Source organism: Lissotriton helveticus, chromosome 3_1 (assembly GCF_964261635.1).
Source record: "Lissotriton helveticus chromosome 3_1, aLisHel1.1, whole genome shotgun sequence".
Taxonomy (NCBI): domain Eukaryota; kingdom Metazoa; phylum Chordata; class Amphibia; order Caudata; family Salamandridae; genus Lissotriton; species Lissotriton helveticus.
The window spans coordinates 538,367,809-538,395,474 of record NC_136061.1 but is presented as its reverse complement, the minus strand read 5'-3'; the positions used below and the strand labels follow the sequence as shown (position 1 = coordinate 538,395,474).

Sequence of the window (27,666 nt, the reverse complement as noted above, 5' to 3'; positions counted from 1 at the left end):
ACTTCGTGAAGGCTTCTTGAAGACATCAAAGATGGCTGCATATATACAGGTTTAAGCTCAGAGCAGTGCATATTTCTCTGAAGGCTTTCGTCCCCATTATTCAACAAAGATCAGTATAAAGTCAAATGTTAGATAAGGAAACAGGGGACAATGGGCCAGATGTACGAAGTTAAATAGGATATCTTAACGGGCCGACTCGCTATTTCGGCCCATTAAGAAATGTTAAATATCCTTTTTGCATGTACAAAGGCCGCTTGGGAAATGCAAATAGGGATTTCCTTTTTGTGATTTCCTATGCACATGGACAACAAAGCATTTCTTAAATGCGAAGTAGGCATTTAGGAAATGTATTACCATCAACACAAAATCGATGGTAACCCTGTGCAATTTTAAAAAAGCTCTCCAAAATGCTTTTTTTTAAAGTGCAATAAAGCGCACAAATGCCCCTAGTGCATCTGTGCACTTTACATGTGCTACGCATTTTTCAGGGTGCAGCAAGGAGGAGTGGGCATAGATTTCCTATTAGAACATTTCAAATTAGGAAATGCAAATCCATTTGTACCTATGGGCCCATTGGTATTACCTAAATATCGATTTCCTAATATCTATTCCTACTCACTATTAGGGAATCTATTTTTGTACATACCATTTTGCATTTCCTACATAGAGATTTCTAAGGAGTCGCTATTTAAGAGATGCAGAATAAGAATTTTGTACATCTGGCCCCATGTCTTGTTCCCTGTCCAGGTGGCATGTTCTCCTTGACGTAGAGCTTTGAAGAAAGGGAAGTCTCTGTACATGGAAAGCGCACAGAGTACTGGCACTTTTTTTTATTTTGAGAGGGAGTCTACCAGCACTTCTCAAGAGAGACATAATGCTTTTAATTGGAGAGGACCAGCACTTCTCAGAAACAAGCAGGTACTCTTTTACAGAGTACCTGCACTTCCATTTTCCCTTTTCAAACACTGTACAAACCCACATTGTATCTGGTGGCTATTACCCCCTTCAAAACTGTGTGCATGCAGGCTGTTGAAAGGGGCACTAACACAGGCAAAACCAGCATACAACCTGCTGGCAAACGGTATATCCCACGTGTTTGCATCCGTAGTTTAATTGTATACGAATACCACACCACGCCCTTACGATTTAAATTCAACAACTCAAGAAGGAAACGCTGACAAGTTTGATATGTACTAATATATAATTCATTATACAGACTCTAATTTCAGAAATTCATGTTCCTATCTTGAAGGCGAATTTCCAGCTCCAAAAGCAAAGAAGATCAAGAAGCCAGAATGTGGATCGATTCCTGGCCCTCCGGGTAGAGTTACTGGGGCACAAGCCGGAGCCACAACATCAAAGATGCGGAGCGGCCTCTCCCACCCCAAGAGGGACCGAGAGCAGTTCAGAAGTGCGCTGGTTGACATCATCATGTGCGTCATGGTTTGCTTCCTTTCTTTATTGGAGTTTCGTCGTGTAACCATTGTATTTCCAGGTATTGCTGTTGATGTTATTTATGGGAAACGGCCATTACAACGAAGCCTTTACAACGAAATCGTTAACCACGCATGCAGTACAACGCATGCGTGGTTAACACGAAAGCCTTTACCACGCATACTTTTACTACAAGGTTTGTAGTAAAGGTATATGTGGTAAAGGTAAAAAGTAAAAAAAGGGGGGCTTGGGGGGTTCTCCCCCCCCAAAAAAGAAACTCACCTGAAGTCACGTCGGGTATCAGCGTCGTTTAAGAGAAAACGGAAAATAAACTTCCGCTTTCTCCTAACGACGTATGACGTCACCACGCTAGTAATTGTGGTAAATGTTATGCGTGGTAAACGAATTCCGTTGTAACGCATGCGTGGTAAAGGCATGCGTTGCAACGGAATTCGTTGTAACGTCATATATTCGTTATTTATCGTCTTTTTTTCCGAGCACAATCTGCCATTAATTTTACAGAAGTCAAAACCAATGTAGTATGCAGCAAACCTGGAATTTAAAGAAAATTGTCAGCTCTCATTATCATCTGCCCTCTTCACAAAATATGGGCGGATGCGGTGAAAGGGTATAATAACAAGCATTTGCAATGCAATAGGTCTCGCATTAGAAAAGTTTTAGCTATTGGCATTGTAAATGACACTTTTTTTATTTATGTGTTGGTTTTGAAAATAGATACATTAATAGCATTGTCATTTACAATCCCAAAAGCTTAAACTTTTGCAAATGTGACACCTATTACATTTGTAATACAATATGTGTTGGGAGTGAGTGAGTGAGTGAGTCAGTGAGTGAGAATGAGTGTTAGAGTCAGTCAGGGAGTGGGAGAGTCAGTGAGAGAGAGAGAGAGAGAGAGAGAGAGAGAGAGAGAGAGAGTGGCTGAGTCGGTCAGTGAGAGTCTGGACAGTGAGTGAGTAAGTCAGTGAGTGGGAGATCAGTCAGTGAGTGAGAGAGAGTGGGCGAGTCGGTCAGTGAGAGTCTGTTAGTGACAGCGAGTGAGTGAGAGAGTGGGAGAGTCAGTTAGTGAGAGTGAGAGTGGGAGAGTCTGTCAGTGAGAGTGAGAGAGTCAGTGTGAGTGAGAGAATGAGTGAGAGAGTCAGTGTGAGTGAGTCAGTGGTGTGAGTGAGTCAGTGGTGTGAGTGAGTCAGTGGTGTGAGTGAGTCAGTGTGAGTGAGTCAGTGTGAGAGAGAGAGTCTGTGAGAGTGTGAGAGTCTGTGCATGGCTTCAAAGGATATTGCTCCGTTTGTTGCTCGTCCCAACTATTCTTCCATGTCTGACTAATAAAGAGATCTGTTTCTTTCTTAACTCTCATGTAGATTATCTACTGCTACGTAAATAGCTCACTGGAGCGTCTGGCTAATGACTGTCCTTGTAAAAGGTGCAGAACATATGTTTAAAAGTGTATACATTGGCTTAGCCATTATCTGATCATATCCAGGAAATATCCTTGCTTTATCTGGTTTACAGAACTCTCCATGTATTATTGGAACGATGACTTGGGGCCAAGGTGTAATGTGCTTGCTACACAGCTTAAGGTATGATCGACTTATCAGTTTATTCAGCAGGCTGCTATCCCAGAATATAACCTGCAACTGAGCTCACACTTTCTGTTCTAAGGAAGACCGCTCAATGGGTTGAGGAACCAACTGCAGAGATGCATGTGTAACCTATAGGTTACCTGGTTACATTCTAGTGATATGTTTAATGCTCCTTTCAGTGCTGGGTCGGGGCGTAGCAAGGGTGCCCTGGTTCAGTTGTAAAATGCAACCATAACTGTGGTGTAGTGCCCTGTCCCCAGTATCGACAGACCCCGGTGCCACTGCTCCTGTTGCACTAATATGAATGGGTACGCACCTGGTCCCATTAAGATAAATTGCTGTGGCACCAAACATCACATCGATGTTTACTAACCTGTAGGAATGCATCAACTCTGCTCCTGCGGGCCGACCACACCCACGACTGTGCGTGTCTGTGTGTGTGTGTGCAGGGGGTTGGGGGGCGGCAGCGTGTGTATGTGTGCGCGCGCCTGTGTGTGTATGTGTGCATGCAGAAGGGTGGGGGCTGGCTGTGTCTGTGTGTGTGCGCCGTTAATGCATGCGAGCGAAGCGAAAGCAGGGGCTGTGAGTTCGTCTGCGCAAGCGCGGCTCAGAAGCGCGCTCCCGCGGTCAAAACTGAGACTGCCAAAGCGCGCGTCTGACTCGTGTCTACATTCCCCAAAACGGCTGACAATAGTTGTCGAAGACACAAGCAATGCTTCGCATTGAATGCAGGTCTGCTCGACCTAAAAAAACTAATACTGGTTCCGAGTAACAGTAACCTGAAAGCATAGGTTTAACCCACATGGGTGACGTAAAGTACAAAGAATCGACTAACTGGCTAAGTATTGTCCTATCTATTGTGGCACTGAAATGCCCCTTTTTAAGACAGACGGACACACATGATATGGGCAAACAGCTGTTAATCATTGTGCAACATAGCCAATTGCTTAAGTGGCTTAACACGGTTTCGTCATGCTGTATAGTGTGGTGGGAGGAAGTAAAATGTGGATGACACGAACAGGCCCATAGACGAAGAGATCTGACCTACAGCACCGCCTATGTGAGTCTATTACTCATGATGTTTTTGTTTTAATTACATGAGGCAAGAGAAAAGCTTAAGCCAGACCTAAAAACACAGAGCACAATAGATACACTGGGAAAGTTCTACTGCACTAACATGCATGGTCATTTAAATGTTCACATCATATACTGCAGCATTTTCATGCTAGAAAAATACAAGCAACAAGGGCTGCAACATGATCTTGGCGTCTTTTAAGGTAACATACCACTTAAATTACAACCACACTTAATTTAAAGTAAAAAGCTTCCTCCCCTGCAATTACTTCCTTCTGAAATGAAAACTATTTTTTCACAAAACCAGTATAAATTGTACTTTGAGCATAAAGGCGCTCTCTTGTCAGTAAAACCGCTTATATCTAGAGACTTGGCCTGACGAGAGCGTTTAACGTGAGGTCTGAATGTACAGCAAGACACCCCAATAGTCCAATGTGAGCTTATTCCATCGGTTAAATCATAGCATGGCCAACGTGAGATCACGGTTTGCAGCCACTACAATATGTGCGGTTACAGCATCAAAAGGAACCACAGCGGTACGGAAATAGTGCAGCACCGAAATTAAATATTTAACGATGGATGACGTTATGCAGCCAATACTGAACATTAGTTCATAGGCAAAAGTATCTGAGAAGCCAGAGCACGCCGCAGGCCTTGCTCAACAGCATCCTAGAGTACACCTGTTTCATCAGCACACAAGAAAGTACCACCAGGGAGCCAGTTTTGTGGCAGCAGCAGAACACCCCACCTGAGATCGACACAAACGCACGTACAAAAATAAACTACTCTCTAAAGAACCCAAAACATCATCTGCTGCGAGGAGTGACCCTGGAGACTAACCTGAAATAGAATCTTTTCTGCTGGTGCAACTAAACATCCCTAATAGGATCTGCTGTACTAGAAACAGGGCACTATCATCCTGCGGGCACTATCATCCTGCGGGCACAAATAACATCCTGAAACAGGTAGACGACAGCAGGCTCTGTCCAAGTCATACATAATAACGTGTATTTATGAAGCGCAGGCTCACCCAAGGGTATCTTGGCGCCGAATAATAATATATGTTTGTTGTTTCCCATCTCAATGGTACTTATTCTATCTACCTCAGAAGGATAAAAGGCTGAGTGGACTCGCTAGGATTTGACCCTGTGACAATCAGGTCGAACACAGGACCACACAGTGGACGCGTTAGACAACTAAGCCACCAGACATCACCATAGCTATAACTCGGCACAACTGCATCTCGCCAGAAACGAAATTTTGAATAGCAGTGAAAAGTGCAATCTGAGCCTACATACAAGAAAGGACGGTGCTTAACCCGTTCTACCCTCCCACTCGAATGGGCATGTGATTAGCACGAGCTCGCAAGGGAAGAGACTTCACAGCCACAGGTCAAATAGGAGGACATTACAGGACCATAATTTCCTAATAACCAACAATGTCATAACGCAGTGCCGCGAGCGAGCCTCAATAATATCTAGGAGACTTCTTCGCAACAAATGACTGCCTATTTATTGTTCACTCGTGCAGCTGATATTATTATATTACCAGGTTTTGACATGGGTTGCCCTCATACTGGAACAGTTTATGTGCAGAATTATATATGCAGTCCAGAGGGTGCACCTAAAGGTTCCTTGCAAACGAAATGCACCCACATCCGCAAGTAAATGGCGCCTGCATTTATGCTAAAAAGAGTTGGTAACAGCCGACTGCAAACCTGATTTTTTATGACATAAGCCCACCCCTTACCCGGTCCACCTTGTTCTTGTACTGCATCCTGAGTATATGGGCCCTGTTTTCATCCTAGCATGCCCCCTGCATCCCTCGCCCACCAGGTGATTTGTTCCCTCACCCTTGCCCTGGAAGTGCCCGCTCACCCGGTACTGCCCGTGCGTGCTCTTGGGGTCCTCGAAGGGCACCCGTGGCTCGTCGCAGTAAGCCAGCAGCCAGTGGGAGCAGGGCTGGGGGGTCCGCGGCAGCTCGCGGCTCAGCATCTGCACCAGGCTGCCCCCCGAGAGGCCGAGCGAGAAGCTTCCGCCTGGCCCGAGCCCCGGCCCGCCTCCAGCCACACCAGCACCGCCAGCGAGGCGCCCAGCTCCGGGCCCGACGGGTAGACCGACACCTGCGCGCGCCCCGAGCCCGGCACCGGAAGTGGGGCAAGGATCGCACGGGAAGTGTGGCACAGGCCAATACGGAAGTGGAGCACAGGGAGAATATAAGAAGCAGGGAAAAGGTGTTGCAGACAGCAAGGCAGGATGTGAACTGAACTAGAAAGTAGAAACGAGCGATTACCTAAAGCCAGATGCACAATAAAAATCTGTTTTCTTTTTTTTCAATTCAATGATGAACGGTACTTGAAGAGGAAGCCTCCTTCTCATAAGATGGCCTGAGTGTCTGCACGCTCGAGGCCTCTGCCTACCCTTCCTGCAGTTTCGCTTGCACTTTCTCCGCCGCACCAGTCCCTTTTCTATGTCGGCGCTCACTGAAGGACACAGTCAGCGGCTGGATCTGACGTCACCTCCCCAGGCGCCGCAGCTTGCAGCGTTAGTGTGAGCACCAGGGCAGGGCCACGAACTTGGTGCCACGTCAGGGCTAAAGCTGGGGCGGCGGAACACCGACATGAACCCGGCACACCACGAGCATCCGTGAGAGCAGCAGCCGCAGCCGCAGCCATGGAAGCCCGCTACAATCTGAAGAGCCCCGGTAAGGATCGGCAAAGCCTCTCCCTCTCGCTCATTGAGAGCCTGGCAGAGGGCAGCTGCCCGTGACACCCAACCACTGTGTGTGTGTGTGGGGGGGTGGGGGGAAGGGTAGAGGGCGGCAGCGGCGTGTGTATGCGTGCGTGTCTGTGTGTGTGCAGGGGGGTGGGGGGCGGCAGCGTGTGTATGTGTGCGCGCGCCTGTGTGTGTGTGTGTGCGTGCATGCAGAGGGGTGGGGGCTGGCTGTGTCTGTGCGCCATTAATGCATGCGAGGGAAGCGAAAGCAGGGGCTGTGAGTTCGTCTGCGCAAGCGCGTGCAGAAGCGCGCTCCTGCGGTCAAAACTGAGACTGCCAAAGCGCGCGTCTGACTCGTGTCTTCATTCCTAAATACGGTTGACAATAGGTCTAGAAGCAGACAGCAATCAATGCTTCGCATTAAATGCAGGTCTGCTCGACCTAAAAAAGTGACACAAAGACAGCCATTGGAGTGAATCGAGGCAGCACACTTAAGAGGTGACCCTGCTATAAAATGGCACTCAAATACCTATGAGTGGTGATGTACCTGCTAACCTACCACCGACTTTAAGATGGACGTCTGTTTTCCATTGCTCTTAAATGCAAAATCTTAATTTAACTCTCCGCAAAAAGTTAACCTATTTTGTGATGATTGGAAAGGGCAAATAGTATAGAAGAGCGCTTTAAAAACAGCAAAGAAATATCAAACCTCGTTGGTCCTGTTCCATGACAAATACCTCTAGTGGTAAATTGCCATTTTGACGTAAATACGGGATAAAATTGTTGGCTGCAATGCAATGAAGTCCAGCAGAAATGGAGGGGTATTTGGGCCATATGCATCAAAAAAGAGTTTTGCGATTCTCTGCAAATTTTAGCGAATCTCAATTAGAGAATCGCAAAATGCAATGTATGTAGGATTTGCAAACATTTTTGCAAATCCTACATATTCCTTATCTGCAAATCGCAAATTGAGATTCGCAAGTAAGGAATACCTTCCTATTCATTCCTGTGGGCTAGGAGGCCCACAGGAATGAATGGGAAGGCATTCTCAATTTGCGATTACCAATTAGAGAATCATAAATTGAGAATGCAATTTCAAGGTTGCAAGGGTGCCAAAAGGACACCCTTTTGCACCCCTGAAATATGCATGTGTGCACATTTTGTGCACATACATGCCCCAAGGGCATGTATGTTCGACAAATGGCGCTTTAAAAAAATCACAAAAGTGCTTTTTTAAAAGAAAATCGCAAATTACCACCAACTTAAAGTTGGTGGTAATGTGCAATTCCTTAAGGCCAAACAGCAAATTTCTGGTGCTTCCAGAATTGCATTTAAGGAATCGCAATTTGTAATTCTTTAATTGCAGTCTAAAAATAGAGAATCACAAATTTAGCGATTCTCTATTTTGCAATGGCCTTTTGGGATGATACATCCCAGGAGGCTTTTTCTCATTCGCAAACGGGCAGATTCAGAGAATCTACCTGTTTGCAAATGGGAAAAAGGCTTGATACATATGGCCTCCAGTCACCACCAGTGTTAAATGTGCCCCATGAGAACCCATACATTTCTGCTAAGGTCGCATTTAGAACAGCTAAACAAACATTGGTGGGTTGAAAATTTACAACCAACACTAAAAAAATATGACTTTCTTTAAAGTTTGTATCAATTGTTGAGACTGTAATAATGCCTTCCCTGCAGCAAAAATACTCATATTCAGTATGAATGGTTGGTTCTGATGTTGCGACTTTTTAAAAGGAGTTCTTACCTGAACTTAGTGTAAGTGATAAATGTTTCCATATGTGGACAGTATTTAATCTATTGATATAACATTTGTAATGGTAGTGCAATCTTTGCTAATGGTAATGCATCAACTGCCAGTGGTAGTTTTACCACCAGCACAAGTTTCCTAGTCTGTGAGGGGTGTATTTTATGATTACAATGTTCATACTGAAATTTCCCTAAATACCCCCTTGTAATTTAAAATGCTCACTCTGTGTATTTGATAATAGTGGCATCCAAATACCTACCAATCTATAATGGGGTTGTACACATTGTGTGTATTCTAACTAATCCTATTTTAGGAGCCCGAGAATTTACACTTTCAGCCTGAAATAAGTTTCCATTTTAATGGGAACTATAATCCAATTGAAAACATTTCAGCAATTTTGGTGATTTCCAGCATTGCATGTCCGGTTAATGCTCACTATCAGAAATGAGAATAGCCAACTTCGGAGAGAGTAGCCGCTCTTTTGATGTAGACTCGGGCTGACCCCCACCACAATCACAACAACCTAGTGCCTAGACATCAATATTGGATTCTGTGAGGATTCCCGATTCTGTCTTTGGTAGCTTGGAACGCGCATCAAGTAATTCCTCAGGTACAGTATTGAAATAAGTTAAGAAATAAATAAGTTCAAGTTCCTACACCATTTTAGTAAAAAAACGACTGCAATGTGGTGATTAAATATTCCAGAGGATCAAGAGTTATAAATGCTCGAGGAATCACTAAAAGATGTCAATAGAAGTCAATGAAAAACGTAAAATTCAATGTTGTCCTTTGTGTGTGCATTACCGGATCATGGGCACCCCTATCGGCTGACAAATTATGGTACATGGTCAGTTGAAGCTGTTAACTCACCGAAGTCGAGTTTGAAGGAGAACCGGTGACTAAGCACCAATTTCAGATGATGGGCATTGGAGATCGGGTCAGTTAAGGGTGGTCTGTTAGTCCTGGTCAGTTACTTTACCATTGTATTCTGATGGATACATCTGCCAGTGGATTCCTCACCTTGTGAATATCCCCTGCCCCAGCAGCATTTGAAAATTTTGGTAGCTCTCCACGCTGACGAGGCCGACGTCGTAGAACCATGGCTCTGCTCGTGACCCCGCTGACGTCAGTGGAGCCATAAAGGAGCCTCATCGGCGTGATGACGTCAGTTCCCTTTTTTCCGCGCCGTCGACGCTAACGGTTTTTCTAGGACTCTACGAAGTTTCTCTTGCTACTTTGTGTTTCTGGCTGTATTCCTGTGCTTCTTCTTGTTTCCTTTCAATGATGTCGTCGAGGAAGTCAGGGTTCAAGCCGTGCGAAGGACATATGCCTATTAAAGATCCGCATAAAGACTGCGTTTGGTGTCTGTCGTCAGATCACGACGTCGAGGGATGTGCCTGTTGTAGGAAAATGAATCCAAAGGCTTTGAAAGAAAGAGAAGCGAAGCTCTTCATGGCAAAAATGAGGAAAGAAAAAAGAGAAGAAGAAGGTCGAGGTTGAGGTCACGCTCCAGGTCGAGGTCGGGCTCGAAATCAACGTCGGGGCATGCTTCAAGAGCCAAGAAGGATAAAAAGAAGAAGAGACACTCTTCGAATCACCATTCTGATAGAGAAGCGGCGCTGAAGTCGACTTCTGCAGTCCATCGACGCCGTAAGGACTTCGTGTCTCCTCCCTCAAATCCAGCTTCTCCGGTGAGATCAGCTTCGCCTGCAGCTTCTCCTGTTCGATCTCCGACGCCGGCTCCGTCACTGACTTTGGAACATTCTACAGCTCCGGTAGAAGAGGTTCCTGTGCCGAATGAGCAGGTGACTCCATCGGATCCACTGTCGGCGCCGGCTGGCCCGAACATGGTAACGCCTGCATTGGAGTCTGTCTTGGGGGTCTATCCTCCTTTCGCTAGCCCGGGGCCAAGAACCTTCGCATTATCTAAATGCAATGTATGGAGTATTCCATAGAGCTATGTATCCCTCTGGAGCACCTTCGGGTCCCATGGGTCCATTAGCGTTTAATCTGGGGGTTCCTCAGGCCTATGCCCAGTCTCCCTTCATGACATTTCTTCCGGCTGCGCCGTCTTGGCCGTTTCCATCCTCTCCGGCGCCGTCAGCTCAACCTCGATCGGCGCAGGCTGTGCCGACAGATACGTGCACGACGCCGGCTCCAGGTCCTTAGGAGTCGGTCTTGGCTCCACCGGCGTCGGTGCCTAGAATAAGATCTAGGAGAGAAGTCCAGAGAGTTTTGGAGGAGCAGAGATTTTGCCTGGAAGAAATGGAGGAGGGTGAGGTTGAGGACTCTGATGACTGTTTTATGGATTAAAAGTGGCAAGTGGCATTGATATGTCTCCAGAGTGGGAGCTTTTGCCTGTATCTGAAGCTCCATCAAAGGATGTGGTCCCCTACCATAAAGTAATTAAAAAGGCAGCAGAACTTTTGTACCTTCAGCTTCCTTCTGCTGAATTTAAATCTAATATTCTGACGGAAGTTCTCCACTCTCCTACTTCTGTTGTAGGACCTATGCTACCGTTTAATGAGGCCATTACTGAGCCTGAATTGGAGGTCTGGTGCAAACCATTCTCAGCTGCAGCAGTTAATAAGGCTATTGCCAGGAGATATAGGGTGGCTCCAGGGGATCCTGAATGTTTACCATCACATCCCTCTCCTGAGAGTCTAGTGATCCAGGCTGCCTATTCAAAGAAGTTTTCCGGTGCCTTTCCACAGGTTCCGGCTGACAGAGTCAAAGAAACTCGACCAGTCCACTAAAAAGGTGTTTTCTTCCCTAGCATGGCCCTTAATCAACTAATGCCACCTGTCTTTTGGGTCGCTATATCCATGCTCTAATGGACTCGGCGAAACATCTTTGCCCAAAATTGTCAGAAGATGACAGAAAATGTTTTAATGAGGTGTTGCAGGACACTCTAGCGGCTGCTCGTCAGGTGATTCAGAGTGGTTTGGACACGGCGGACTCTGTCGCCTGGATCATGGAATCTTCTTTGGCCACAATAAGAAGTGCCTGGCTTAAATCTTCAGAGTTCTCCCCAGATGTACAGGCAACACTTTTGGATCTACCTTTTGATGGCTCTGGTCTCTTTGGCAAGAAAGCGGATGCAGCTCTAGAAAGGTTTAAAGATAGTAAAGCAACGGCCAAGTCTCTAGGTCTTCAGACTCAGCCTAGGGGTTCATCGTTTAGGAGGTACAGACCTTTGGGTTCTCAATATTGTGGAGAATGGGTATGCTCTTCCTTTTCGGGAATTCCCTCCAAATTACCCTCCTTGACAAGGGGTTTGCTCAGAGGACCACCTTCTTCTCCTCCAGGAGGAAGTTCTAACTTTGTTGAAAAAAAGGCGCGATAGAGGTGGTTCTGGAGCAGGAAAGGGGTCAGGGTTGCTACTCCCGGTATTTCCTGATACCCAAGAAGGATGGCAGGTTACGTCCAATCCTGGATCTCAGGATCTTGAATCTCTTTCTGAAGCAGGAAAAGTTCAAGATGCTCACTCTTGCCCAGGTTCTTCAAGCGCTGCAACAGGAGGATTGAATGGTGTCGATCAACTTGCAGGACGCGTATTTTCAAATCCCGAACCTGAAGTCGCACAGGAAGTATCTCCGTTTTACGGTAGGGGCGCAACATTATCAGTTTGCGGTTCTCCCGTTTGGACTTACTACTGCACCTCGAGTCTTCACCAAGGTGATGGCAGTGGTGGCAGCCCATCTCAGAAGATCGGGGTTCCGGTGTTCCCCTATCTGGACGACTAGCTGATCAAAGCAAAGTTGCCAGAGAAGGTGCGTCATCATCTGCAAGTGACAACCCAGCTGTTGTACAGATTGAGTTTTTTGATAAATGTGCCCAAGTCTCACCTGGTGCCTTCTCAGCGCAACCTGTTTATAGGGGCGGTACTGGACACTACTGTCGAGCATTCCCTCCTCCTCAAAGGATTCTCGACATTCAGGAAATTATTCCTTTGTTTTACAATGGAGCGGTTGTTCCAGTCCTTAAGGTCCTACGCCTGCTCGGTCTGTTTGCTTCCTGCATTCTGTTGGTCAATCATGCACGCTGGCACATGAGGGTGCTCCAGTGGTGCCTCTGCAGGCAGTGGTATCAGCATAACGTAGATCTCAGGGAGTCTGTGAGGATCTCCAGAGAAGCTGCGGCGGATCTCCAGAGAAGCTGCGGCGGATCTGTCTTGGTGGAGCATGGAAGGCAATCTGTCTCTGTCATCTACCTCTATCGGTGGCCACAGTGATAACGGATGCATCCACTCTAGGGTGGGGTGCTCATCTGGGGGACCTGGAGATCAAGGGTCTTTGATCTCCAGAGGAAAGGTTGCATCAACCTTCTGGAGTTGCGGGCGATACGTTTGGCGCTCAAAGCCTTCCTCCCTTCCCGGTCAGTCGGTTCAAGTCCTGACGGACAACACTACCGCGATGTGGTATGTCAACAAACAGGGAGGAGTAGGGTCGCATTGTCTTTGCAGAGAGGCTCTGCGTCTTTGATCCTGGGTTCAGGACCATCAGATTTGTCTGATGGCAAATCATCTGGCCTGAGTTCTAAACGTGCGTGCAGACAGTCTCAATCGGCAGTTCTCAGCCGACCACGAGTGGAGGCTTTATCCGGAGGGGGTTTGTCACGTCTTCCGGACATAGGGAACTCCTTGGGTGGACCTGTTTGCCACTCACAAGAACACTCGCTGCCTGTCATTCTGCAGTCTCCAGTATCTGATGCAGGGAGCTTTGGGGGACAAGTTTCAGTTGAGTTGGGACTCACAATTCCTTTAGGCGTTTCCTCCCATACCCTTGATTCCTCGGGTTCTGAGGAAGATTCGCCAAGACTGGGCCCAAGTCATTCACTGGAGTTTTTATTGAGTAAAAAAAAATATATATTTACATGAAGCATGAGATATACATGAGTGGAAAATCAGAGAAAGAAGAAAGAAGAAAAGAGGGAAAGGAAGGGGCGCCGGGGGGGGGGGGTGATAGTTCGATTGTCCATGTTCTGTTGGTCTTTGTTTTATGCTTCCTCCTTTGCGGCGCTTCGTTGTCCGTTGGTATTCCTTTTCCCAGCCCCGGACAATAGAGTGGAGGGGGGGGGAGGGGGGATAGAGGTCGAGGTCTAGAGAGAGAGTGCTTGGTGCGTAGGAAGGTGTGTCCATTCTGTTGTGTCTGGGTTCTGCGCTTATGGGGGTTGCGCAGAACCCAGACTGGGCCCAAGTCATATTGATTGCCCCGGATTGGCCAAGAAGGGTTTGGTACACAGATCTTCTCCACCTCTCCTCGTGCCCTCCGTTCCGTCTCCCTCTTAGGGCAGACCTCGTCTCGCAGTCGCAGGGGCAGGTTCTACACCCCCACCTCCAGAGCTTACACCTTCATGCCTGGAGATTGAACGGGGCAACCTGATTTCTTTTTCTCTTCCTTCTGACGTGGTGGATGTTATTTTGTCCGCCAGACGTCTCTCCACCAAGTCTATCTATTCCTATAGATGGTCCAAATGTGTCCATTGGTGTGGGGAGAAGTCTATTGACCCTTTAAGGGCTCGCTTATCCAGCATTCTTCAGTTCTCTGGCTCAGCAGGGTTTTGCTGTGGCTACTGTGAAAGGCTATTTATCGGCTTTGTCCGCATTTGTTTGCTTGCCGGATCAGCCATCTTTGTTTAAGTCACCTATTGTTTTACGTTTTATTAAGGGCCTTACCAACAAATTTCCGCCCACTCCATTTATTGTGCCTCAATAGGACTTAAGTCTTCTCTTAACCTGCTTGATGGGTTCTCCCTTTGAACCCTTGCATAAGTGTCCCTTGAGACTACTGACTTTTAAGATAGTTTTTCCTGTTGCCATTACCTCGGCAAGGAGGGTAAGTGAGCTTCAAGCTCTGAGTTTGAAACCGCCGTTCTTGACCATTCATGTTGATAGAATGGTACTCAGGACCAGGGCTGCTTTTCTGCCTAAGGTGGTAACTCCCTTCCATCTAGGGCAGTCCATTACCCTTCCTTCCTTCTATCCCCCCCTCACCCTTCCAAGGAGGAGGAGCGGCTTCACCACCTGGACCCTAAGAGGGCGGTGAGTTTATACCTCGATAGGACTAAAGACTATCGTGTGGATGACTAGCTCTTCATGGGCTTTGTTGGCTGCAGGAAAGGCAGAGCGGTGCACAAGCGCATTCTTTCCAGATGGATTATCTTGTGCATCAAGATCTGTTACTCTTTGGCTGGTAAGGAACCTCCAGAAGATATAGGAGCTCATTCTACTAGAGCAAAATGTTAGTGCGTATGCAACACATTTACAGTCCGAATGAGTTTTCTCATATTTACAGCACTTTTTCACACCAGGTAGTTTCCACAGGTGATCAAAGATGTAATCTGAACCATAAAAACATTCTCCCTTCTTTGTGTGAAATAAAGAGGTTAGTACTGACAATGTAGAACACATAAGTCTCCTATTAGTAATGAAACCGCTTCAAGCCATTTGTCAAAGGTAAAAAGACTTGCAAAAAAATGTTCTCAAGAATTCAAAACTTGCAAAACATTTGTTGTTAGAAGGATTCTCTTAAAAATGGGTTTTGCGGTCAAAAAGTCCTGTAAAACACCTTTTTGCTGAAAATGTTGCCCCCTGGAGAATTTTGTGAGCGTACCTAAGTGCATAGATTCGGAAGTTGTGACGTCTGATACATTTCCCAAATGTTGTTTCGAGAAGTATCGTTTTTCATTTCCCTAACCTCAACCTCTACTTTCTGGTGTTCTACTGAAGATAATACTGGATGAATTCATCGTCCTTTCGGGAGCCCTTGCATTCAGTGTCTGCCACGTTCTTAACTGATGCACAGTCATTATCTGCTGGTTATTGTGAGACGAAACCGATTGTTTAAGGAGCACCAGTCATTTAATCGAGACACCCCACAGCAGAAGTGGGTCATGGGCTGCGGCTCCTTCCGGGTGCGCTCTTCATGCACGAGACACTGCGTCGCCTTATTTGTGGGAATAAAACATAAGACTTGCTCTCTAAGATTTCATATCATATCAAAACTCACAGGGTTATCGTACGGGAGCCGTGCTGATTCCAAATCAGGGGCACGGTAAAGAACCACAATCTTTTGTGACAGAAATACATGGTTGCAGAGAATAGAAGGATGTGCGAAAGTAAAACTAAAACATAGTGAAAAGGTTGCAATGTGGGATGCTGGATAAACAAAGCTTGATTGCTCTGTGCTGGATGGTCACCCTCAGTCAATCAAAATGGAGGTATTCACTAAAACCTTAGAACAAGACAGTGAAAGAAAGTTTGGATCTCCGATGGCAAAAGAATGAAGCAGAAAAAAAAGCAGTACTAAAATAATAACAACTTAATTCTTCATTCTGACTCTTATAAAAGATGTAAATAATAGATTTTATTAACAACTAAGTTAATGGCACTTGATCCACTTGAGAAAGATAAAAAATTGTGTTTGCCCTCTTAGGATTCATACTTGTGACCAGCACCCTATTCATCAGCAACAAACGCTTAACTTGCTGAGCCATCATGCTCAGTAAGTCTTCACTGTGCTTGATGTACGAAGTGACAGTGAACCCCAAGTAGTTCACACTGTTTCTAACATTTATAGGAACAACTGGCTATGCATTTAGAGTCCATAAAACCTATACTGGCTGCTGCCAAAGTAAAGTGGTGGGGCAGCGCGGGGAAAAATTATATTAAAAAACCTGCACTTACCTCCTTCTCCCGTGTCCAGCTGCCTCGGTGGTCCTCTCTTCCGGAAGTCCCTGGGCCAGCACAGGCTCCCAGACTCCCCACCAAATCCAGACGCTGCTCTGAAGCTGTGAGAGCGGTGCCTGGATTGGTCTGAGCGTCCTTGATAGGCGATCAGGAAGGGATTGGGAGCCTGTGCAATTGCTCCACCCAGCTGCGCAGCTGGGTGGAGAAATTCTAAGTATGCATGGCTATTTGGCCTGCCTAAGATGGCCGATCAAACGAAAATATGCACTTACAAGTGCCCTCCACTCCTCCTCTCAGTCCCTGGCTAGTTTCAAGAGAGGATTGTCTGGCCCCAACCCTAGACTCTGCAACGTTGGCTGCCAGTGAAAAATTAAACTGTAATAAATTTGCTTTATTATTGTTTTCTTTTTCATTCCGCAGTGGGGTGATGCATCTCCATCATTGTGGAGGTGATGCCGCTGAATAAAACATAGTTGGTCTTGTTATAATCCAGTGGTGGTAAATTATTCTCATATTGTAATGATCACAGCAGTTTGTGGTTTCGCCTACATCTTGTCGATATTTTGGCCTGGTTGAAAGCTGAAGATATTTTGGTAGTTCCATGTTATGGTTCTGTATGTTGTCACTGGCGCCCATCATGTCAAATTACAATACATGTACTGTTTATTCTGGAATCATTTCAATATGCTCTATTTTAATTTTATGTTTCTCTTTTGTAGGCAACAGGATTCTGCCACATCCCAATCTTTTGCTCCAGACGATGCACATGCCAAAAAATCTACTGCCTTAGAGAAGGACATTCTGGTAATGAGCTCAGTTTCTTTAAACACATCTGCTGTATTGAACAATCATTTCTGTGTCAAGATGTCATCTCCCGATTACTTATCAGTACCCTTCCTCCCTCCAGTTACTCTTCCTTATTCCAGTACTTAATGAAGAGAGGTGTGCCACAACTCCTCAGACTCCAGGTGTTCTAACAAAAAAAGCTTTATTCCTCCTTCATCTGGGATCCCTGGAGCTCACCCATGCCTAGGCCTGTAATAGATTCGTACACCTTCCCTACAGTCTGCTATCCACAAGCATCCTAGGGATCAAAGTTGTGTGACGAGGTGGGAAGGTAGGAATGCAAGTACTGGGACAATGAGGACAAAAACAGTATGACACTATTATTGCAATGCTTCACATCTATTTATTAAATCAAACATAATGCAACAACAACAACAAAAGGCACTTAAGAAGAACTAACAGCAGACAGATCACTGGTTCCAAATTCCAAGGCTGCCGTGTTTCCTAAATTTAGTCTATATTGAGAGATGAACGTAATCCAACAAATTATCATAGAAAAAGGGGATTTCTGTTCTTTCCATAAAACACTAATATTAGCCAAAAAAAGAGTCTTAAAGTCTATACTCGGCTGAACGAGCAATATAAATATTTAGTGTTTTAATAACATCCAAGAGATGCAGCTGCTCCTCCTCTTCCAATGAGGGTTTTGGGAAAAAAAGATTCAAAGTAATCTCATGTTCAATATGAAAAGGAGAAACTCCTTTAGGATGAAAACTGGGACCAAATCGTAAGTCAATCCTATCAGAAAAGATTTGAGGGGAATAACTGCAACCAATTCAGCAATCCTTACAGCTGAGGTGATGACTACTAAAAAGAAAATCTGAAGAGTCAAAAATTTAACATGTACCTTGTGTAAGGGTTCCAAGGTTAGACTTTGGGTACCATATGTAGATCCTATGCTGAAAGAAATGTCTTGGAAAGAGGCCTCTAAGTAAAAAAGATGTGAACCTAACTCTTTTATGTTCGCCAATCTTGTCCAGGGAGAGCAAATGGCTTTCATCGCTTTCCACTAGACTTCAAGGGTTGCTACCACTAACCCCAGATTAAATTCGTGCTGTAGAAGTTGCAGACTCCACCTGAGCTCACAAATACAGGGCTCTAAAATATCAGTTTGACACCAGGAAACAGAGGAAGACAAATGATGATCACAGAATCTACAAGAAGAACTTCTTCGAGACTCATGAATTGAGGCCACTAAAGAAGAGGAGAGATCTAGGTTTTATAAACTCCTCCTCTCATCTTCTCAGATGAAGCCTTTGTAGGGGTAAAAGGGAGAGATATGAACTTTAGCAGACATACATCTATTAGAAAAATCTATTCTGCACACAATGCTATCATCAGAACTGGAAACCACCCCATGCAAGGCCAAAAGGAGATTATCAAGATTACCTCAGAGTTCTTTCTGAAAAGATATGCTAGGCATCTGGCTATCGGGTGAAATGGAGAAAAGGCATACATGAAAAAGGAGGGGGTGGGCTTGTAGATGTAACCCATTCACCCCCAAGCTTTGGCATGCTAAAGGCTGCCTTGCTACCAAGAATCATCCCGGTTTGCTCTGTGAAGACAAACTCATGTAAACTCTTGACAACAGGACATCCTCAAAGCTGTTCCTCCAGCTGAAGGCTACTTCCTCAAACCTGAAGATGTGCGTTGACATACAACACCTCATGGTTAAAATAGAGCCGTGCCGTTCTCCAAGGAAACTGCACCAAAAACACAACCTGCATCTTAAATAATTCTGAGAAATTAAAAAAATAAATAATAAAAATGAAAAGTTATGTAAATATCAAGCCGTGGCCTGGTCAATGTACTGTGTGTGGCAGCACACACAAAAAACAGACTGTCGGGAAGGCATGTAGATCCTTTATGGGCCCTGAATAGGTGGATCTTTGGGATCCCAGAAGGGTGAGGGATCAAACTGTTTTAGGTAATTCACATTGTGTCTGGGGAGGTGTGGCAGACCTCTGTTCAGTTAGGACTGGCACAAGGAAGGGCTGAGGAGGTAAAGTGTGAATTAGCAAGAACATATCTACCCCTAGAAATGCTCCTTGGCATTCCTAGATGTCTCAAACTCTGCCAATGACTCATCCATGATCTTAAAACTCTGCACATAGCTCATACAATGTCTTTAAACACTCCAGGCCTGATTCACAAAGGCAATCTGAGATAAAAATCTAACTTTACGACTTTTGGTATTCACAGTGGTCATTTACAAGTTGTATCTGTACGTCCGCTGTCAGGCCAGAATCTCCAGCTAAGGCCGCACTCTTCACACCTGGGCTGTACTCTCTGGCTCGGGCCGTACTCTCCGGCTGTACTTGGGCCGGATAAAGAGTAATCAATGGGCCAGAATGTAATTTTAACAAAAAGGAGCATTAGGAACATCCGATAAATGGCAGAGGAGGTCATAGAAACCAATTTGGGCAGGGAAAAGGGTCTGGCCAGACACTACATCATATCCCAGAAAAGTTTGCTCCTTTGTATCATGGTACATGCAGTTAATAATTTGATCGCCCCCCAGTGTTGACTGTAGTATCTGTGAGAAGTTGGCCGGGTATATGCTGTCCACTAATTAAAGTGGGCACCCTGTACCAGTCCAAACAACCCTTATTGATGATTTGGTTAAAGACAACCTTTTTATCAAGCTATCCTGGTGGAGAGCAGCCCTCAGGCTAAGTCTCGAAAAATGTAAAGCAGCTTGTTTTACCAGATCAGAACCTCCTGAATGACCAAATGAAAGGAGAACCACACAAGAGATATATAAAATATGTTTTTATTACTAAACACTCTCCACTAACCTCTATACGAGATTAGAGCACAAGGCACACAATACTTAATCAATAGAACAGTAAATAGCACAATACACAGCGGGCTCCAGGGGAAACCAAACCATATACTAAAAAAATAGTATAACAACAACAACTTCACTAGACACAGTGCCTGGAGCACGTAGAATTGCTGGGACCCCAAGGAACCACCCAAAGGAGTGACACAGGGAGCTCACGGAGGACGGGTGCGTGTGAGAACACAGACACAAGCTCCGTACAACTCTATGGGAAAGTTGCGGTTGGAAAATTACAGTTTAAGGACACTTCAAAGAGGACTTCAAGCAAACCCTTTCGAACAGAGAAGGTTCGAAGGCCAGCACCCTTGTGAGTACCGAGGTACCTGTGTTACCTATCCCAAAGGAGCCGGGTGCATAGGGGTGAAGTGGTTCCGGAAACCGTTATTTTCAATGGCATGACTCAAAGAAGTGATGCTGCCGGGAAGATGAAAAGTGTCCGGTGGGATCCAAACCTGGATCCAAGGTGAGAAGAACCTGAAAGAAGAGGGGACGGACTCTGGGTCACTTTAGAGTGACCGGGGGCTCGGTAGACGAATGCCCACCGATGTCGGTTGCTTCAGGGGAGAAGATTGGATGCTTGACTCTGCAGCCACGGGGACCAGGAGACTTCGACGACAACCAAAGTCTGGAGGTGAGCTGTCCCACAAAGGATGTCAAGTGCTAAGGGGTCAGTGTCCGGATTGAACACCAACAAGCCTTGGCAAATGCAACCCATACGGGCAGAGGAAACAAGTCACGGTGAGGACCAGCAAGGTCCTGGAGACTCTCCAAACTATGGGGAGTCAGGGCACATCTGGAGCAACCAGGGAAGCCCAAAAGAAATCAGATTACCTTCACAGGGACCCACAGGCGAACGGACCAGGGATTGCGAAGGGACCTCAAGCTGAATCACGAAGAACAGGCCCACGGAGCATTTGTGGAGTGGAGGCTGGAAATCTGCGGTGGGAATACTGTTTGGGGTCAGGATTACACATAGCCCAAAACACAGCCTCAGGGACTTCCAAAAAGCATATGCTGCTGCAAAAGTACACAGTGCACAGGGGTTCGGGTAGCACAGTCCCCACGAGGGATACTTTTCTCAGAATTGCTGAGAGAGCTGATCAACCTCAGAGACGCTCAGGAACCCACCTCCTGTGTTGCAGAAATCTTCGGCGTCCTCAGAAGCTTGGAAGATGCAAACCGGTCATATGCGTTAAGGTGCGTGCTTCAGAAGGGGAGTAACTCCTTTACTCCAAGGGAGATTCTTCTGTTGTCCAACGTAGTGTAGATCGTCAAGGTACTTGGTTTCTGCTTGCAGAGTTTAGTCCAGGTAAAATCTAAAGTCCTGTAGTCGTTTCCTACTTTATACCCAAGGAAGGGGTTGGACAACTCTGGGGACCCACCTATGGGAGGGGCAGGACAGAGTGGTGGTTACACCCATGTTCTTTGTCCAGTTTTGCGCCAGAGCAGGAGCAAATGACTCCTGCCACCGGTTTGAGCTGGACTATGCATAGGGACACCAAATGTGCCCCCACTGCAGACTTTCAGGCACTCTCAGAGTGCACCCACCCAGCCCCAATACACTAAATCTTGTCTGGGAGGTGGTCACACCTCCCTGTGACAGGAAACCTATTTTCAAGCCTTCCCCTGCTTGAGCTCAGCTCAGCAGCAGGAGGGCAGACTCGTGTCTGTGGCTGGCAGCATCCATTTTGTGATGCTCAGGTCGAGAAAGCTGGTACCGGGTAGACCGATGACCCACTGTAGTGGTTCTACAAGGGGGGAATCATACCTCCCACGCCAGTTACTTGTGTGGAGGTATGATTCCAAGGTGCGTGACACCAAACACAACATGTTTCTAAGCAGCTGTTTTAAAGTTAGCATTTACTGCGAGGTTATAATGCACTTAAGTATATATGGTTTGGCTGCATCACAGACAACCCAGAGAATAGCTTCCGAGTTCTGCAGAGGGGCTCTACTCATGTAGGGTCACCCTCTCACACAAAACCCAGCACCCTGCCTTCAGGATTGATAAGGACTGCCATCGGGGTGACTGATAGGTTTATATGTGCAGTGATTTAGAATAGATATAGGTAACCTATATCTAAGTAAGGGGTGCATGCACCACCTTACACAGGCTGCAGTAGCAGACTTGTGGTGTCAGTTTGAATGGTCTCTCAGGGGTGGCATAATACATGCTGCAGCCCCTGGGAGGCCTCTGGGTACCTATGCCCTGGGTACATGGTGTCCAATCTGGAGTGTACCTAAAGTACATGCAATCAATTTGGAGGAGAAGGCAGCTAGACTTGGGTCCTGGATAGCAGGATCTCAGTCAGTCTAAGTCGAAAACAGTGATACATCAGCAAAAAGTGGGTGTAACTATAAGAAGCAGATCCTACTTTCCTACAGTATCAATACTACAGTCAGACACTAAAGTCAACACAGAGGGGAGCACAAATTGTGGACTGCATGCACCATGATACATAGGAGCAAACGTTTCTGGGATATGATGTAGTGTCCGGCTACACCCTTTTCCCTGCCCAAAATTATTTTTATGACCCTATTCCTTTTTGTAAAATTTGCATTATTGCCCATTGATTACACTTCATCCGACCTGAGCTGGAGAGTACAGCCCAAGCCAGAGTGTACGGTTCAGGTGTGGAAAGTACAGCTGAAGCCAGATATTCTGGCACGACAGTGGCTGTAAAAATATGACTCGTAAATAACTTCTTTGAATACCAAAAGTCGTAAAGATAGACTTGTGTCTCAGATTGCCTTTGTGAATTAGGCCCTACTTGTGCAATAACCCATAACCCTCCCCAAACTCAACTCATGTGATGTCCCCAAACGTTACCTATTAATCATGAAGCAACCTGCTTTGATTGAGAAAAACTAACCGTCCAGTGTACAAATATTGATGAAATGGACATTGCCTAGAACTATTAAGAAGCTCAAGCCCTTACTCTGAAGCTGTAAATCCTGGTGTTGGGAATGGTGGTGTTGTATTGACATGAGTGCACTGGTTTTACTTTTGTAAGTTACCATGTGTAATGAAATTTCATTGCAACATGTACAACTAGAACTTATGGTAAGCCATGAATGCATCTGTGATTTGTCATAATCTCCAAATCTTCTTAAGGCAAGGCAGCTCAGTGAACATTCAATCTATACTAAAAGTGCAAAAGGCTCCTTTAAGAGAACATTTCTGCCATATATATTCATTTTCAATCCAAATAACAGGCTAACATATCCACCAACCAAATTCATTGCATATTTCCTTATACAAAATCCCACTAATTTTGTGTGGGTTTTGGAGTAGCATGCTACTCGTCGAAAATGCACCTAAACACCTCATCAGTGGTAGCAAGCACTACATAAATGCAAACCTTGTCCCTCTTCTATCCCTCTACTATCCTTCTCAATCCAAATAACCGACTAACATATCCCCCACTCAAATTACTTTCATATTTCAGTATACTAATTCACCACTAATCTTTTATGGGTTCCGGAGAAGTGTGCTAATCGCCTAAAAAGCACTTTGATGCTTCATCAGGAGGTACTAAGCGCTATATATATGCAATTACAATACAGTGCAATATGCACGGCCCTTAGCAAACGCCTTCTCGTCTAACTTGGACTTCACTAATACTATAACTTCATACCTACCATTTCCAGCCTTAATCCTCCCATAACATATCCCAACAACATCCAAACATACACATACTTTAGCCAGCTTGTTCCTGTTCTGTCCTGAAGTCATCCCATGCACCTCTGTCGCACCTTCTCCGTTTAACTACCTCATTCACTGATCAGAGCCTCATTTACAAAATCCACCGAGCTGGAATGACCCCAACTATCATTATGTATTTTTGTACCTGTTTTTCCATCTGCTAATCCCACGCAGAACCTGCCCGTTCCTCCATAAAACCTACCACCGCCTGGTTACCCCAATTCTGATGGAATGCATCCAAAACTTGCCTGCTGGCCAAGCCAGCTTGCTCAACACCTTGCAGAGCACCTGTAGAAACTGAAATTGTGCCATCATGCTACCATCTACATGCTTAAAAAATATCTCCCCTGAAATGTATCTTCCGCTGCAGAAATTCTTGCCAATCTTTCACTAGACACCTGAAGTCATCCTCAGAACTATATAGTGCTGTTTTTGCAAGCCTTTTAAACCCTTTTTTCCCAACAGCTCTGAATATAATGCATGCACTGCCAGACCCACATTCAACCAAACTCTGTGGTGTGACAAATAAGCACCCGATCACAAAAGACCCAGCCTCGATCATAATGCCCCCACATCTTGCATACTGTACAATCAATGTTCAGGAGGTCTAAAAAGCATGTGTTAACGCGGGACTTCTGGTCTATTGTTATAGATCTAGATCCCAACTCCGGCCGACTGAACCGTTGATACCTGTCATAGAGTAAAAGGCAATCCACTACTCGGTCAATCAGTTTATGACTTACACCACTCTAAAGAACCACTTAAGCTTAAAAAAGTTTAAAAGTTTATTACAAAGCCAAACTTAACTGAAGATACAAACATCTCAATATAAGGTTCAAAAGATATACGGGTATCAATACAAACATAAATTTTCTAAATGCTCTTAGTCGGCAGAAGAATATTACCAAAACCAATTCAAAAATCATCAAAGTTGCAAGAATAGACACAAGCTGTAGCTTATGAGTCATTTACAGAAAGGAAGAAAATAAGATTAGACTGTCCCTACACTAGACTAAGTGACATCCCTACTTAGCAAGATTTTAACCTAAAAAGGTGTTAGCAGTGGCGTCTTCCAAAGAAGATCACACACTTCCCTTAGTCTTTGTTGCAAAAACGATGTCTCGCAGTTCCCTATCTGCCTACCCATCCGCTCTCTTAGGTTCCTCAGACCATCTGCCTTAACTCCACCCAGGGGTTCTGTCCCTAATACAAAATCACATTTACAATGGAAACGCCCTTTACAGACGCCCCTCACGTGGTGTTGGTTCTGGTATTTTCCATGCTGATACTCCTCTGGGCCCATCATTAGCGCTGACCTTGCTTCCCAGGCTCCTCTCCGGCAGGACGGTACCCCCCAGGAAATTCCTGAAGCCTCCTCCAGGCCGGTGCCTGGCTCTCTTGAACAAAAGTCTATTCATCACTCTCTTGATTAGAACCTCCTCGCACCTGCAAACAGACACTTGTACTGTGGGCCTCAAATTCCGGACTCCACCGTATCTTCTAAGTCATAAACCATCGAACAGGCTCCACAAATTGTGCCTAACACGACCTTTCTCTAACGAGCACATACAGATCAAAAGAAACGACTTTGTCTATTCAGGCCTATTAGGATTACATGAACAGGCCTGTACACTCTGCAAACCTTTAATTTCTTAGTTTAAACAGTATTCTAACTTATTACACACAATGATTATGTGAAACGTCTATAAAACATATATTTCAGTTCTATGATCAGTAATACCTTGAAATATAACAACATCAAAATCCATCATCGTGTAAGAGTGTAACAGCATCTTGTACTCTATGTGAACTGCCATGTGGCCTACACATTTCTACGTTTAGCAGAATTACATTTTCCCCTACAACAGCCACATAACATGGGATTTCAACATCATTCTAACATCTCTACAAACATCTACATTAGTTCTTCACACTTGATATAAGTATTCTATTTTCAATTAAACACTCTTATATATTTTCTCTCTATAAATTCGACACTCTTATATAATGTTTACTAAACTAATACAACGTGCTTGTAAATATGGTGCACTTCTATATTTTTCTTGATTTGTGCTCTCTCAGTCCCCCCTTTGATGACTTTTAGTAGTCATCACCATCACGACACCATCCCTGAGGTATGGACTGAGTCAAACTGAAGTCGTTGCAGTACCCCCTCGTTTCATCATCTCTAGAGCCTTCAGACTCCTGTACTGATTATCCTGCATCGCAGTCAATCTCCTCTCCTGCTCTCTCATGGATCTTTGCAACCGGTTTGATCTATACCATTGGTATAGCCGCACCAATCCCCACAAAGTGATTATACAAATCACTATTATGATGATAGGTTTCAGTATGTACCAAATGAAACTCTTTCCTAAGTTGGCAAACCAACCTCCAACTTTACCCATTCCTTGACCTACTTTCTCCCACACTGTTACCTTTGTCAAATCCTCAATCTCATGATGTATTTCAGTAATGTTCCGAATGTACTTTTCTAAAGGTTTTGAATTGTCTGGAATGTAAGTGCAACATTCCTGGACCTTCAAAGCCTTACAGACTCCTCCCTCTTTGGGTAACAGAACATCTAGAGCAAGTCGGTTCTGAAGAACCATTGCCCTTATCGATTGCATCTCTCCCTCCACCAGCAATAATGATCTAGCAGTACTGGCGGACAACCTATCTACAACTGTTGCCAATCTTCTAATCTTGACATCATTTAGTGCTATCCCTAAAATAGGAAACATAGCACCAAAAGAGACGTCTCCAACTACCTCCTCACTGCTTACATCCCTTCTTCCTCTAGCTTGAGTTCCTCCCTCTATAATTTCCAAATCCTTAGCATGGTATATTTTGGGGAAGACAATTGCCAAATAACATGATCCATACCAATTATCTGGTAGCTTCACGTATGCATTTCTTCCACAGACAAAATATACATTTGGGATCACCTGCATTTCCTTCAAGAAGTCTTTCGAATAATATTCTAATTGGAAAGCATGTTCACAACTTACTTTTCCCACAAACACATTCTCGTAATAGGTTTCACCCCTATGTATACACAGTTTCCCCTTTTTCTCTCGGTCTAAAGCTATTGGACCATTGCTACCCTTTCTTTGGTGTGCCCTATCTTCCTCGGTCCAATCTGTTTTCCATTGACCTGAAGCTTTTAAGATCTTCTGTCTCCTGTATTGATCATCCACTTGTCCTACAAACTTTTTCTCAATTTCTGACACTTTACAAGTCAAATTATTTCTTCGGGCGTGTGAAGTATCTAATGTTTTCCAGGGAAGGAAACATTTCTGTAATCTGTCTTCACTCTTATAATAATCCCACTTATTTAAATGCTTGTAGTTCGGCACTTCTGGTAAAACAGCATCGAAGTTTGAAAAATAGTATTCAAACCCATCACGTTCATAGAATATACTAAGCAACAAACTACATGTGATTCCATAAGTCAATGGAAGATGATGATATCTGATACCTTCGTCTACAGAGGCTGGCAATTTCATGCAAACATAACAATTCTTGGCCTCCATAGCATCAATGTATTCATAAAGCAATTTAGCATATGCATTTGATTTAAAATTTCCCTGTGATTCATCTACATGTAACCTACGAGTCTCAGCTGCTAGTAAAGCTTTGTCTTTCTCTGTATTGTTCCCCTTTTGACCAGCAGTAGTAGGTTCCTGTATCGATGCAATCTTCGCTTCCTTTGATGTTTTCCCTTCATTTTCATGTCCCACTACATAAGATATAGTAACTACTAAAACTATAAGAAAAATCACTCCCACTAAAAGTGTGCCTACTATACATTTGGTCCTGCGGTTCGGGTTGCCAGCCTCCATGATCTCAAGTCAGTATAGCTCTGGTTTTCTTTCACAGCACAATGTCTCTTTCCTTTGTACAATGTCTCTTTTCGAACCACACCTGGAAGCTGATAATCTTTTCCGCAAGATCAGTCTTTGTGTTCTATAGCAACAGACAACCCTAG

At 44.9% G+C, this 27,666-nt stretch overlaps 1 protein-coding gene across 1 annotated transcript in view; it reads left to right on the top strand.

Annotated features, from left to right (window-relative positions):
- DNAH7 (dynein axonemal heavy chain 7) overlaps positions 1–27,666 on the top strand; it is a 2,019,015-nt gene that overhangs the window by 119,622 nt on the left and 1,871,727 nt on the right. The window contains exons 4-5 of the mRNA XM_078680414.1: positions 1,253–1,433; positions 16,998–17,082. Of these exons, the coding sequence (XP_078536540.1) occupies positions 1,253–1,433; positions 16,998–17,082 (266 nt within the window). The remainder of the gene's footprint in view (positions 1–1,252; positions 1,434–16,997; positions 17,083–27,666) is intronic.